This window comes from Odocoileus virginianus, unplaced genomic scaffold (assembly GCF_023699985.2).
Source record: "Odocoileus virginianus isolate 20LAN1187 ecotype Illinois unplaced genomic scaffold, Ovbor_1.2 Unplaced_Scaffold_6, whole genome shotgun sequence".
NCBI classification, from domain to species: Eukaryota; Metazoa; Chordata; class Mammalia; order Artiodactyla; family Cervidae; genus Odocoileus; species Odocoileus virginianus.
Window position 1 is genome coordinate 606,509 of NW_027224268.1, and position 14,838 is coordinate 621,346.

Below are 14,838 nucleotides of genomic sequence, written 5' to 3' on the forward strand. Positions count from 1 at the left end.
AAAAATCCAAAAGGACAGTGCTTATTTCAGCAGCAAATATACTAAAATTGGAACAATACAGAGATTAACATGGCTCCTGCCCAAGGATGATATGTGAATTCATGAAGTGTTCCATATTTTTTGATGCAACCACTATGGAGAACAGTATGGAGATTCCTTAAAAAACTAGAAATAAAAATACCATATGACCTAACAATCCCTCTATTGGGCATATAGCCTAAGAAAACCAGAATTCAAAATGATACATGTATCCCCATGTCCATTGCAGCACTATTTACAATAGCTAGGACATGGAAGCAACCTAGATGTCTGTTGACAGATGAATAAATAAGTAAATTTGGTACAAATTTACATACATAAATTTGGTACAATAGAATATTACTCAGTCATAAAAAGGAACGAATTTGAGCCAGTTCTAGTGAGGTGGATGAACCTAAAAAGCCTGATATATAGAGTGAAGTAAGTCAGAAATAGAAAAACAAATATTGTATATTAATGCATATATATGAAATCTAGAAAGATGGTAATGATGAACCTATTTGCAAGGCAGGAATAGAGATGCAGACATAGAGAACACACTTGTGGACACAGCAGGGGAAGGAGAGGGTGGGACAAATTGAGAGAGTAGCATTGAAACATGTACATTACCATATGTAAAATAGATAGCTAATGGGAATTTGCTGTATGATGCAGGGAGCTCAATCTGATATTCTGACAACCTGGAGGTATGGGATGGGGTGGGGGGTGGGGGGAGGTTCAAGAGGGGGGACATATGTATACTTACGGCTGATTTGTTGTTGTATGGCAGAAACCAACACAGTGTTGTAAAGCAATTATCCTCCAATTAAAAATAAATACATTTTTAAAAAAGGACAGGAACTCTCTGAATCAGAGAGTTCTTGGGTTAGAGAACACGCGGAGATGCAGGGTTTGTGGTGCCAGGAGAGGGCATGGAAGATCCCTTTCTTCATACCTTGCCCTCTGTATCTCTTCCACCTGGCTGTTCCTGAGGATAAAAGTATGATATCCTTTTACAATAAACTGGTGATTTAGTAAGTAACATGTCTTTCCAAGTTCTGTGAGTCATTCTAGCCAATTAATGGAACCTGAGGACAGGGTGTCATGGGGACCTCTGATTTTTAGGCAGTTAGTCAGAAGTACAGGTTTGTGACTGGCATCCAAAATGGGAGTGGCGGGTGGTACAGTCTTATAGGACTGAACCGTCAATGTGTGGAATTCAACGCTGTCTCTGGTTTGATCGTGTCAGAATTGAGTTGAATTCTCAGAACACCAGCTAGGTGTTCTGAGAATTGCTTGTTGGATGTGTGGAAATTCCCCCAGTGTTGGAAACTGAGCCTCAGAACACCATTTATAAGGGTATGAACTTGTAGCTGCTGCACTTTATTGTTGTGTCGCTGCTCAAACATCAACCAAGCTGTAGGTACTATCCTCTTATTAGATGGAAGGCGGGCCTTGGTGTTGTAGCAGGTATAGACCCCATGGAACTTCCCATAGGACGAAGGAAGTAAAAAACACATCAAGAGTAACATGGAAACTTACATTACCATATGTAAAATAGATGGCCAACAGGAATTTGCTGTATGGCTCAGGAAACTCAAACAGGGGCTCTGTATCACCTAGAGGGGTGGGATGGGGAGGAAGATGGGAGGGAGGTTCAAAAGGGAGAGGATATATGTATACCTATGGCTGATTCATGTTGAGGTTTGACAGAAAACAGCAAAATTCTGTAAAGCAATTATCCTTCAATAAAAAAATAAATTAATAATAATAAAAATAAGGACCCAGTAATACAAGGTAGGATAAATTCGATATTTAATGAACAGTACAGGCGAAAGCCTCTTAGGAAGGGGGAAAAACAAAATCAATGAAAGCAAAAGGGGACTGCTTCATAAAAGAGAAGGGCTTGAATTGTGCCTTGAAAGACTGGTAGCATTTGGCTAGATGGAGGGAAGAGCCTAGTCATCAGGGAGGGGGAAGTGAAGTTAAAGAGCAGAGAAGTCAGGTGGCAGGTGTAGGAGGTGATAAGAGTGTAGCTAGAGCAGTGTTTGCTCTGGTGAGTTTTGAGATAAGGTAAAAAGATAGGCTGGTAGATGGAAGAGGACCTGGCAAAAGAGAATGGAAGGATCAGACAGAAGTTCACAGCACATACCAGGGAAGTGAATCCCATAGGTATTCTTCAGAAAGTCTCAAAACCTCATCAGTGGGATGACTGAATTCCCCAAGCCTGAGACTGGTGATTGTATTGGGTTGCCTGTATTCTTTCCTCTTCGAGTATCTTCCAATAGAAAATATTTTATAGACAGGAAGAGCCCATGCAGCTTGGAGGCATTTGATATATGCCTGAGGAATTCCTGATACCCTCAATGAACGAGAGCAGCTAACATGAATCCTGGGAAAGAGATCTGGACCCCAAGGCACACAGTGAATGCTCCTCTGTGTTTTCGTCCAACAGAACTTTCTCCAGTGATCAAAATGTTTTGTATCTGTGCTGTCCAGCAGAATCACATGTGGCACTGAGCACTTGACATGTGGCTGGTTTGACTAGGGACTGAATTTTTAATTTTATTTAAATCAAATCTTGAGAGTTCCCTGGTGGCCTAGTGGTTAGGATTCCAGGCTTTCACTGCTGTGGCCCAGGTTCAATCCCTGGTCGGGGAACTGAGATCCCACAAGCCATGTGGCACAGCTAAAAAAGCAATAATAAAAAATTAAATCTAAATAAACACATGTGGTTAGTGACCCCCATGTTGGCTATGCAGCTCTAGATGGCAAGAAAGGCTGAAAACTACATTATCTACATTAGCTCATAAATTCCTTGCAATGGTTTAAAAGAATCTGCACTTCAAAAAGCTTGCACTTACACATTCCAAATCACAAGGGTGGGAAAAACTTAGAAAAGGTCTTTTCCATGGAATCAAAGAAGGATCACATTACAGTGGAGCACATCAGTCCTTGGGATTTATTCTGTCAGCTCCATTCTAGTGGAAATAAAACTGAGTAACAATACTGAAGCAGAAACAATATAACTTGGGCATATAATATAAATGCTATTAACCTTAAATTCAGCTTTATTCTTTGCACTTATGCTAGAAAAGAAAACACAAACTCTCCTTACCCTTTTCCTGTTAGGTTTAAAAATTCATTTACATAATACTGAGGCACCTAGTACAAAGATGGACATCTTGTAGGAAAGATCAGTATGTAAAAAATATATCCATTCATCCCAACCATTCGCCTATCCCTCCACTCATCTGCCCATCCATCTGTCTTTCCATCCATCCATCCATCTACCCATCTACCCACTGTATCCCTTTGTGATTTCCTGATTCACAAAGAATAGATTTTCTCTCATTTGCCCAAATAACAAGAGCTTAATAGAGAGGAATAGAGAAGAAATAGGTGATGGAGTGACATGTTTTTAAGAGTATGCTTTCAGATGATTAATCATACTTAACACTCTTAATAGTATGTTGTTTACAAAGTCAAAGTAATGAATATTTGAGAGACTAAAAAATGACAAATGACTAATGCTTCAAAACAGTAAGATGAAAGGCATCATGAGATAATTCATGTCTCAGATAATAAGCCTCATGTTTAGAAGAGGGTCAAAAATCTGGGCTAGAACAGTCCAACTTAGGGCTTTAAGATGCAGGCTTGAGCCAGAATCTGAGTGATGGGCAAGATGACAGATAACAATCATGATTAAAATTTGGAAGGACCTTAGAAATAATCTAGCTCAAGCCTATTATACTAGAGATGATCCAACTAAGGTCAGAGAGTTAAGGGACTTGGTCCAATTCCTTTATATGGGTAGTAATGGTAGGAAACGAAAATGTAGGGCTCTTGATGCCTATTCCACTTTCATGCATCACATGAGATGGGGAGAAGGGTCTTCTAATTAGGAAAGGAGAAAGCATTCTGGAGAATGGGAGTGATACAGCATGAGCAAGGAAGCAGAGCCAGGAACCTGTCAGTGTAATGACCATGTATGAGGATGTCAACGTATGTGAGGAGGGGAAGACAGCATGGTGGGGGAGCAGGACCAGTAGGGAAGGGGCTTGAATGTAAATCTGCAGTTGGTCAATGGTGTGAAACGCAGAATCCTGGGACTGCCTTGAAGTCTCCCTTTCATGTCCCAGTATAAACGTTTCCAGAAAAAATGCTTTGCTTTTCATATAAACAAAGACAAATTCACCTGGGGAGGGAAAGCTGAAGAAGGGAGGCTGGGATGAGTACTTGCATATCTGGTCAACCCAAAGTGGGCTGATAAGCATCCATGCTGAGTCAGGAGATTTATGATGGGAACTAAGAATCTGCATATTTTTAAGCTCCCAGTGACTGCAGCGATTACCCAGTTTGGAGGGTCTTCTGGTTCACCCTTTTACCAATCCATCAGATACAGACTACCACTTTGGAAAACTCTTTGACAATATTTATGAAATACCTGCCCCCTATGATCCAGCAATTCCTCTCTCAGGCATATACTTACTTATGTTGCCCAACAGGCATGAATAAGAATACTCAGACCAGGTTATTATCAACCCCAAACTGGAAACAATCCAATATCCATCAGTATTAAAATGAATAAATTAACTGAGGTATATTCATACAATGGAACACAACAATTGAAAAGAATAAACCATTGCTATCTGCACCAACGTGGATGACTATTCCTGACATAATGATAAGCATTAAGAAGTATGATTCTATTTACATAAGATTAAAGAACTGGCAAAAATAATACATGGTAATTGAACTCAGAATAATGATTGCCTGTCTTCGAGGGTGAGGATTAACTGTAAAGGGACATAAAAGAAACTCCTAGGGTGCTAGAATTGTTCTATATCTCTATATGGGTGGTGGTTATATTGTTATATAGAATATATGAAAAATATTGAGCTCTATACTTGTTCAGTTTACTGTATAGATTAACTTTGTTGACAAGAAAAAATATAGATATTGTGTGTGTATGTATATTTCCTTGCCAACCTTAAGAGGTTGTTATAAAATTCCAATAGCTTTTCTTTTTTATTTTTTTATTGGAGTATAATTGCTTTACAATGTTATGTTAGTTTCTGCTGTACAATGAAGTGAATCAGCTATATGTATACATATATTCCCTCTTTCTTGGACCTCCCTCCTTCCCCACCCTTCCAGGTTATCACAGAGTACTGAGCTGAGCTTCCTCTCTGCTTTATAGCAGGTTCCCACTACCTATCTGTTATACACATGGTAGTGCATATATGTCACTCCTATTTTCCCAATTTATCCCACGGTCCCCTTTCCCACCCTGTGTCCACATGTCCATTCTCTATGTCTGTGTCTCTATTCCTGCCCTGCAGATAGGTTCATCTGTACCATTTTTCTAGATTCCATATATATGTGTTAAAGATGAGATACATAGATAAGTACAGTCATACATTTTAAGTAGCTCAGTACTGATTCTTGTTGAAGTTGGTCACAAGCACTACTTGTGATATAGGTAATCTGTCAGTTTTTTTAAACCTTAGCAAAACACAAAAAGTTAGTTATATGTAAGCTTACAAGTAATTTCTGAATTTGGAAAAGACATGCAGTAACTGTAAACTTAATGGTGCAGCCCAGCTTTTGAGAGAGCCTTTCTGCTGATGGTGAATTTGGTCTGCTTTGAAACCCTGGAGAAGAGTTCCCTGCAGCTGTATCTTTTGTTGCACACCCTCACTTTTCTCTCCCCCCGTTCCCGATTCCACCCTAGGAAGACAGGAAACACTATCTGTAGCACTGCATTCACCAACCCAGAAACCAAAATCTCATCTCACTTCCCATCATGAAAATGATCGTCATCCTGAGGTACCATTGGCCACTGGTAACAAGCCACTGACCTGATGCCACTCCACAGTTTGCCTTCCCTGGCCCAACAGTGAGACTGCCTGTGGTCATGAGGCCCTGGTGGGCACATGTTCAGGGTTACAGCAAGCTGAGGATGAGTGGTGGGAAGTGAAAAACCTTGTCCAGTGGGTGCCATGTGTAAACCTCATTCCTGGGCTATTGTTTTGCAGTCTGTGAAAAAGTTGTGTGTCCTGAGCAGTGTACTTCAGGCAGCTAAGTATAAACACATGTCTACAAATACTGATAACGCTATCTTTATTTGTCCATTACTTCACAAAGCCAGATCACCTGGGGACTGTTTGTTCCTCTACAAAGTGAGAATCTAGCACCATATGTATTAAAATGTGGGACATTTTCTTCAGGGTCTACATTTTCAAGAGCTGCTTCTATGCCTTTCTCAGTACACTCTTACATCCCTATGTATCTTTAACACCACAACATACAGTAGACTTTAAAATAAAAATTGATTATTTCTGGTTCCTTGCACCAGTTTTTCTTATTTTGACCATATGGTCAACTATGTGTCTCAAGCCTACCCATTACTGTGTCCAAGTTCTAGAGCCCAGAAGTATATAAGATGTGCTCAGCAATTTATGTGAACCTGCAGATATTTCCTGACTGGTTATTTCAAGCAAGGGTTTTTTATGTGACAGACATCTGATAAATGCTTAAAGAATGAATATGAATGCTTAAGAATGGATAAATGTGAATTTTTAAGCACTATGTTCACACAAGAAATACAGTTCACAAGTATGTATATTTCCCAGAATAAAACATTGTACTGGATTTCCTACCCACTCCCCCGCCAAAAAAAAGCTCTAAAGGTATTACATATGGAAGTATGTCAATAAATATACTAAAATCTGAAATCAACTTTGAATGGAGCTTTCTCATGAAAAAAAAAATCCTAATAATGCTTGATTTCACTTAAGAGATATTTAGAAAAACCAGCACACAAACTGTTCAGTTCCAGAGAACCAAATACAACATCAGCTGTGAGAAACATTAAACTGTCTGAAGAGAATGGATTTCAAGGAAATGCTGCTTATTTTCTCCTCTTGGTTATTTCTGAAAGAACATTTAATGAGGAAATGCAGTGGGACTTTTCTGTTCTTTGAAGACTTTGCTTCCAAGAAACATTTGCCTTGGGTTTAAACTCTATTAGGTGTGATTTTTTTTTTTCTTCTCACCAGTCTATTAATTTTGCAGGGAACAAGAAGTGAGGAAGAGGCAAGGCTAAATCAATTGTCTCCAGAAAATGCACCTCAATCTTATTCTCAGAGACTTTTTTCCCCCGTTTCCCCCACCATGCACTGACTTTTCTTTCTTAAACTAGTAATATCAAACTCAAGAAGTAAGCCCTAGCATAGAAACATGCCGGGAAGGGAACTGGAGTTTGAGAAGAACTTCCCTGTGCACAAACAGCCCCATCTCTCCCAATGTGGTAGCTCATCTACTGAGGCATCTACCGCCCTCGGAGAGAATGTCACTGTCCTCCAGGACTTACCTGTCTGCCGAGAGAGCCGTGAGTGTGAAGACAGACACCCCTACCGAGGTAAGCTGGATAAAGGGGATCAGTTTGCAGCCAATCCTGCCAAACAGCCATTTGTCAGCCAGGTACCTGCTGGCATCCACGGGCGCACAGGTTACCAGGAGGAGCAGGTCTCCCAAAGCCAGGCTGGAGATAAACAGGTTCGGCACGTTTCGCATGGACTTCACAGTACAGAAGATCTTGATCAGGGTGATGTTGCCAACGAGGCCTATCAGAATGATGACTCCATAAACTGCAGGGATGACATAGAGGATCCCTGGGTGGAACCAGTCGTCATTCATGGGGAGCTCCACACTATGATTAGAAATGTTGCAGTGCACGAAACGGTCCACTTCCAAGTTCAGAAGCAAACAGTCATTCAGAGCCATCCTCTGGATTCCTTCCCACCTAAAAAAGTGCCGTGAGATGCTGTTTCTTAACTTTTGACTTTGCAATTGGGTAAAGATGAGGACAGAATCTATGCTGGGCTCTTTATCTTCTTGAATAAAAATATAGATACTGTGGCATTCAAAACTGTCTGGCACTATTTTGATGCTGGTGCTGCTCTGCTCTTTACATGACCAGTATACTACATCTCTAAATTGAGTAAGTTAACAACAAAACAAACACAAAAACTCAGCCCCCAAAAGGCTTAGAATCAGACCCACTCTGTACCAACACCTTTTACCTCCAGTCTAGTCCGAGTCTCCCTGCTGCAGTTTACTAAGAACTTTGGGCCTGCTATTTTCACACGGCATTTGCTGTCTTTCCTGATATTTAGAACCTGAAGGTTTAAAGTGGGTAGAAAAAAACTGCACTGAAAAAGCCTCAAATGCTATAGGCGGGAATGCTTTATACGTCACCAACTTCACCAGCAAACGGCAGCTCTGCTGAGCAGAGGCTCTGAAGAGGAACCAGGGCTACTTACAGACAGACAATGCCAGCCCCCTGCTGGACACTTCAATCACTGCCCAGCTGCCTGCTCTGCCCAGATGAGACTTGCACAGCAGTCTGCGGATCCTAGTCGACAACTTTAGCAGGTAAATTTGGGCTTCTCTTTTCAGACACAGCACTTCTGGTAGGTATTTCCTAAGTGTTGCCGGCACTCTGCAAAGCACTGGAAATCCTGATACTAGAAAGATTTTCCATATCCAGATTCACAGCCCATTCTCTCATCTTTTCCAATACATTAGAGTATAACATGTTAAGCTTGCTATAAAATGAGGTCTGTCCCTGAATCAAACTGCACACAGATGCGCAGGGAGTCCACATGGGAGTGGTCCTATGCAGCCTTCCTGCTGCCTATTTGAACGGGGATCGTTTCTGAGGGCAAACGCACAGGACTCCTGCCTTAAACCTTCAGCACCTGACATCTGGGAAAAGTAGAAAGCAGGACACACACATGCTCTGTCCTGTAGATTGGCCAGGACATTCCTGTTCCCTTTACCAGAGAGAAAAAAAAATCAAAAGCCAGCTGTTTTTTTAACTCTCACAGATAAGTCTTTTCCAGAAGAATGGGTATTTTCTCATTGGATCTAAAAAATACATGAATTGGCATTCTGATGCAGCTATTTGCAATTTTTAATTAATGTTTGCTGCATTTTATAGCAAATTTCCTCATAAGCTCTGAGTGGGAAATGAACTGTGAAAGAGTTACAGATAACATACTGAGGATTGGAGGAGTGGAAAGAATAACTTAGAGTTAACATGTGCCAGGAAAGACTTTATTGAGGAGGTACTATTAGATGTCAACTTTGATCTTTAGCAACAGTGTATAAATATATTACAAGGGTGAATCTTTAAGACTTACGTGCAGCCAGCCTTTCCAGATACATCACAGGAAGCCAGTTACTAGCAGGCACTGTCACCAAAAGTTTGGTTTTTTAGGATTCATAAGGAATAAAGAAGCTTGCACTCATCACCATGCCGGGGGCCCACTAAGAAAGCCTCCAAGTGTGTTGTCATGGAAATTTCCAAAGACAGGTTACAAAAAGAAGGTGGCTGCTATGTTTCTTCTATAAACCCAAGGGCTTTTGCTCCTCTCAGCCAGTAGTAGAATCTGATGCTACATGCCCAGAGTGTGGAGAGCTTCTCAGTGGAGATCAATAGCACCAGTAATCAGTCAACAACCATGAGCCTAATGGTGTTGATGAGCTTTTGGCAACAGAGGTTAATAATGCTATACATGGACTCTGTGCTTAAGTCCTGGCTCCTTCACTCATTACCTTGGCAAGTTAGACTAGTCACTCGGTGTCTTAAGCGTCTCTTAAGTTTCTCATCTGTAAAGTGGGGATAATTTGTGAAGTTAAATGAAATTACCCATGTTAAGACTTCATAGAATTTGGCACATAGTAAGTGCTCAAGTAATATCAGCTGCTATTATTATAACTATTATTATCACTGTGATTGAAAGAGACTGTTTTTGTGATTTTACTTTGGAAAAGCCCAATAAAGTCAGAATAGCAACTGACCTCAAGATCAATAGGCAAAAGGTCCTATCATACATATGAGTCAGCTAGTCCTCCATTTACTTGAAAGACATCAAACATTTGTCACTTTCCAGGCACTGTGTAAGAGCTAAGGGATTGAGAAAATAAGATGAAGATACATGTTATTATGGATTTCCCAGATGGTTCAGTGGTAAAGAATCCACCTGTAATGCAGGAGACATACACAGGAGACTTGGGTTCGATCCCTGGGTCGGGAAGATCCCCTAGAGAAGGGAATGGCTATTCACTCCAGTATTCTTGCCTGGAGAATCCCATGGACGGAGGAGCCTGGCGGGCTGCGGTCCATGGGGTCGCACAGTCAGACATGACTAAGCGACTGAGCACATATGCACATGTTATTGTAAGATCCGTCATGATCCCAATTACTCAAGCTTAGACTTAGTTTCAAAAAATAACTCAAGAAGGGTTTTCACGTAGATACTGCAAATGCTTCTGTTCATTCTATACCATATTAACAATTCTGCTTCTTGAAGTTCCTGTGGTGGCTTTCTTCTCTGATTTTTACCTTTCTTCCTCTCAATGACAATGATTGCTTCTGGCGTTGTTTTTGTTCATTACTAGAGGGACAACCTTGTAGGAACAGCCTTGTAGGAACTATGGCAAAACTCAGAGAAATTCACCACTCTTGGACTAGAAGAATTGGTGAGGCATTGAACTGCCTGGGCTCATCCTGAGGATTTTGAAACAAAGGTACCAATAGCCAGAACCTGGCTATATTCTTGGGCATCTTTGGGCCTTTTAACCTTCTGAAAGTTAAAAGCTGAGTATTGTTTAAATAGAAATAAACTCCGGCTTCTTTAAAAAAAAAATCACAACATTTAGACCCCATCCCCTTCCTAGAATAAAGCAACTACCTTTTCTCCAGAGAAAGTGACATTTGATCTTAAAGGTTAAGTGTCTGGCAGAATCCTTTGAACAGAGAAAACAGTATGCACCTAGGATGGAGGCTTAAAGGAAAGAACGTGGCACTGAGCAGGGGACAACTCCAAATGCAAGAAGGCCATCCAGATTGGAAGAGGGGGTGGGGAAAGAGCAGGGTGAAAAGCACCCTGGGGCAGGTTTGAGTGACATTGTGATGGATCTTGGATTCTTTGTAAGAAGCTTGGTCTGAAAGGCATATTTTGGTTCACAAAGAAGACTCCTGGATGTTGTTGTTTTCTCCTTTGATGTCTTTAGACATCCCATATGCTGGGCCGACCTCACCTCTTAAATCCAACTGGGTCCTTAGTGTTTCTTCCCATATAAGCTTATAGTTAGCAGTGATTTCTCAAGGCTGCTCTTGGTGTTGAGTGTTCCACAACACGGTAGACTGTTCTGGTAGTATTTCAGAAGTGAAGATATATTAAAGTTCAACACCTAATATTTTCTGGGAGCAAGGTTGTTTTAAAAAGCTCATTAGAAAATTTTGATGTCATTTCAACTAATTAGCTATAATGACTCTCCATCCTGACCATTATGTGTCACCTTCTGGCAGATCACCAAACATACTTAAAAATTTGCTTAGTTTTTTATTTAATGGTGAGCATGAGATGCCTATGACTTATGAAAATGAGACAGAACAAACATAATACAAAGTCCCCATCCTCAGGGACTCCACTTTCTGAATAGGAGTGTGACTCAGCGTCCTTTCTTATGTGTTGGAGCAGGAGTGTCATTTCTATTTCAGGCTAAAGAGTCACATTTTCCATTCTTCCAGAAAACTGGATTTTTTTTTTTAAATATGGGGGAGAGGCACAGTCCCTTGGTAGAATTTGGTAGGATGGGTGGATTCAATGGGACCAAAGAGAGTAGAGACAAAGTCTCTTTCCACCAGCTATGTGCACATCACTGCATCTTCCAATAGCTGGTATTCTTGGTAGACTGACAATGAATGTACACAGAAAAGGTAAGTTAATTATAGAGTGGGTAGAACTTGTAGGTGGAACCCAAGTAAAGAGAAAGGGATGCTTTGGGTTTGAGAGAGAGTCTGTCTGGAACAAAGCTGTGCAGGGGAGTAATAAATGAGAAAAAGGAGATTGGATCTGCTGGGGAAGACTTGACATTTTAGGTTTCTGGTTGGACTTTAGGCTATAAAACACTGGTTCTTTTATTAAAAAAAAATTTCATCAAGGTTACCTGGAGTGATTCTTAAAAATGCAGATTCTGAGGCCATACCTCAGACCCATTGAATCAGAGATCCAGGAATGGAACCCAAGAATCACTATTTTTCATGAGGTCCCAGAGGGACTGCAACTCTCTGCTATCCCAGAGATCATGGCAACATGACAGTCCTTGTGCCTTCCCTCTGTGGATGCAGAGGCTGAGCAAGGAAGCAGATTTAGGAGATTGTTATTACAGGCCCTCGATACTCAAAGTATGGGCCTTGAGTCAGCAGCCTGGGTATCACCATAGAGCTTATGAGAAATGCAGAAGTTCAGGTACTACCCCAGATTTCCTTAATCATAATCTGCATTTAAAACATGTATTTGTATATTTGGCTGCATTGGTCTTAGTTGGCACATGGTATCTTTAGTTGCAGCATGCAAACTTCTTAGTTGTAGCATGTGGGATCTAGTTCTCTGACCAGGGATTGAACCCAGGCCTCCTGCGTTGGGAGCTCAGAGTCTTAGCCACTGGACCACCAGGGAAGTCCCCATATTTTGCATTTTAAGAAGTTCCCCAAGGACTCATATGCATGCTAAAGTCTGAAAAGTGTTGATCTAGTGGTTAGGGAGATCTGGCAGAAAAGGTTAAGAAACCAGGGCAGGAAGGGGGAACAGATAGGAAACAGGAATTTCAAGTTCAGAATGAAACCAGCAAGTGGACCAATTGGAAGCTGAATGAAGAATCCCTGATTTGGGGTTGTTGATATCTCTGATAAGGCTAGGAACTGTCCCAGACTGCAGGACAGGCAAGTTGTTTTTGTCACAAGACAGGGGGCCAGAATCCCATTACAAATATAGAGAATACAGGCAATGGAGAAGCCCAAGATGATGAGTTTTTCAGGCTTGTGACTCAGCCCAGCAAGAACAAGGGGGAAGCCATAGTGGAGGGAAATGCTGAATCTGGTTTCAGGCATACTGAGTTCACCATATGAACACGGGGAAGGAAGAAAGCCAACGGAAACAATTGCTGAAGTCTGGAAGCAAAGAGGTAAATAATTAAGAGGGCTGTCTGAGAACCAGGATGTCGAATGACAACAGTTTAAATGCATAGAGAAATCGCCAAGAATCAAGTGAAGTTACACTTTGAGGAAAAAGTCATGTGCTCAAAGTTAGTGGGTACCAAACATGACTGCAATATATATTTGCGGCAGCACCATGGAGAAGCTGCTGAAAAGATTGTAGCAACCCTTGCTTGAGAAGAATCAGAGATGTCAAATTTTAGTGCTGCAGCAGGAACAAAAGAGACAGATGACTATATCCAGATCCTGTAATGCTGGGATCACTTCAAGTTCCCTTCTCTTTTCTTAACAGTCTGTGACTTTTCATGGTGCTTGGCAACTTAGGAGAGATGGGGGGAGTCTTTTGAAAGAAAGAGTCAAGTTTCATTTTGAGCCACATGAAGCTGCAGGTTGATGCCCAGAGAAAGCCTGGAAGTGGAAGACCAGACTCTCAGCCAGACCCAAGGCTGAGAGAACACCTCACATGGTGTTTTTAACATATTCCACCAGTTCCTGGCACTGTTTCCTTCAAAAGGTGGAGATAAGTTTCCCTCCCCTTGAATGTGAGCTGAACTCAGTGACTGGCTTCTAACAAACAGAGTGAGGCAGCAGTGAGAGTGTGTAACTTCCAAGATTAGATGACAAAGGACACTGCAGCTCCCTCTGTGCGCTGTCTCTGAAGGAAGTCAGACACCATGTTGTGAGGAGACTCAGTGGACCACAGGCTGAAAAACGGAGGACTCCCATCCACAGCTCTGTGAGTCATTTTGGAAATGGTTCCTCCAGCCCCAGTCCAGCCTTCAGATGACTGCAGGCTCAGCCAACTTCTTGACTATGATCTCAAGAGATACTCTAAGCCAGAACCATCCAGTCTCAACACTCTTGAATTCTTGATCCACAGAAACTGTAAGTTAACAAATGTTTTTGGTTTTAATCCACTGCTTTATGGTAGCTTATTACACAGTAGTACATAACACCTGGTAAGTAGAATGGATGAAGGGGCCAGGGTGAGGGTGGGGACCACCAAAATGACAAAAGAAAACAGAACAAGAATATCAGAAAAGGCAAGTACTATAAACTGGTTGAATCTTGAGTTGTCAGAGTGTGAAGCAAAGTATGGTCATATCTAGAAAAGTTAAGGAGACAAATCCACATGTTATTCAGTGCCACCAAATTTTCTTATCTGGATAAAACAGATGTATTTTTTAAAAATTATAAATAAGCTGAACTTTCTGGACTAGCCACCATGTACCTGGAAATTAGATTACTTATATCCCATTTTCCCATCTGCTAAGTGAGCTCAGGTAAGTCAAATCAATTCAGTGAACATTATTTGTCACTGAACTGTTCTGTGCCATAGATTCCTCCTCCATAAAATACAGGGCGTTTTCCCCTGGCCTATGCTTCAGAACAACTTGATGCATCGAAATCACCCAGTGGCACCTAAGGCAATGTAAAGTGGCACCTTCCCCTCTGCCCTCAGCCATCTCTCTTTCTAACTCTTTCTCTCTTGTGGGAGAACCCAATCAGTGAGACTGCAGGCCCCCTGAAACACATCACTATGTTATGCCTATATCCACGAATAGATGTCTCACAAACCAACATGTTGCTGGGATGAATTCTTTTTTAAACATTTTATTTTGAAATAACTTTAGGTTTATAGAAAAAACTAAGAAGTTGGCATGGGCACAAGACTATTATCTAAACTCCAGACTTTATTCAGATTTCACCAGTTTTCCTGCCAGTCATTTTCTGTTCCATGACCC

At 41.2% G+C, this 14,838-nt stretch overlaps 1 protein-coding gene and 1 non-coding gene across 2 annotated transcripts in view; one reads left to right on the plus strand and one right to left on the minus strand.

The window, feature by feature from the left end:
• The window catches only part of GRPR (gastrin releasing peptide receptor), a 53,873-nt gene extending 45,684 nt beyond the window's left edge, over positions 1 to 8,189 (minus strand). Inside the window, exon 1 of the mRNA XM_070462603.1 lies at positions 7,397 to 8,189. Within this exon, the coding sequence (XP_070318704.1) occupies positions 7,397 to 7,809 (413 nt within the window). The 5' untranslated portion in view covers positions 7,810 to 8,189. The remainder of the gene's footprint in view (positions 1 to 7,396) is intronic.
• Positions 18 to 121, plus strand: LOC139033444 (U6 spliceosomal RNA). The gene has a single exon (XR_011486023.1). It is a non-coding gene; the product is annotated as a U6 spliceosomal RNA (small nuclear RNA).
• Positions 8,190 to 14,838: the final 6,649 nt, after the last annotated feature.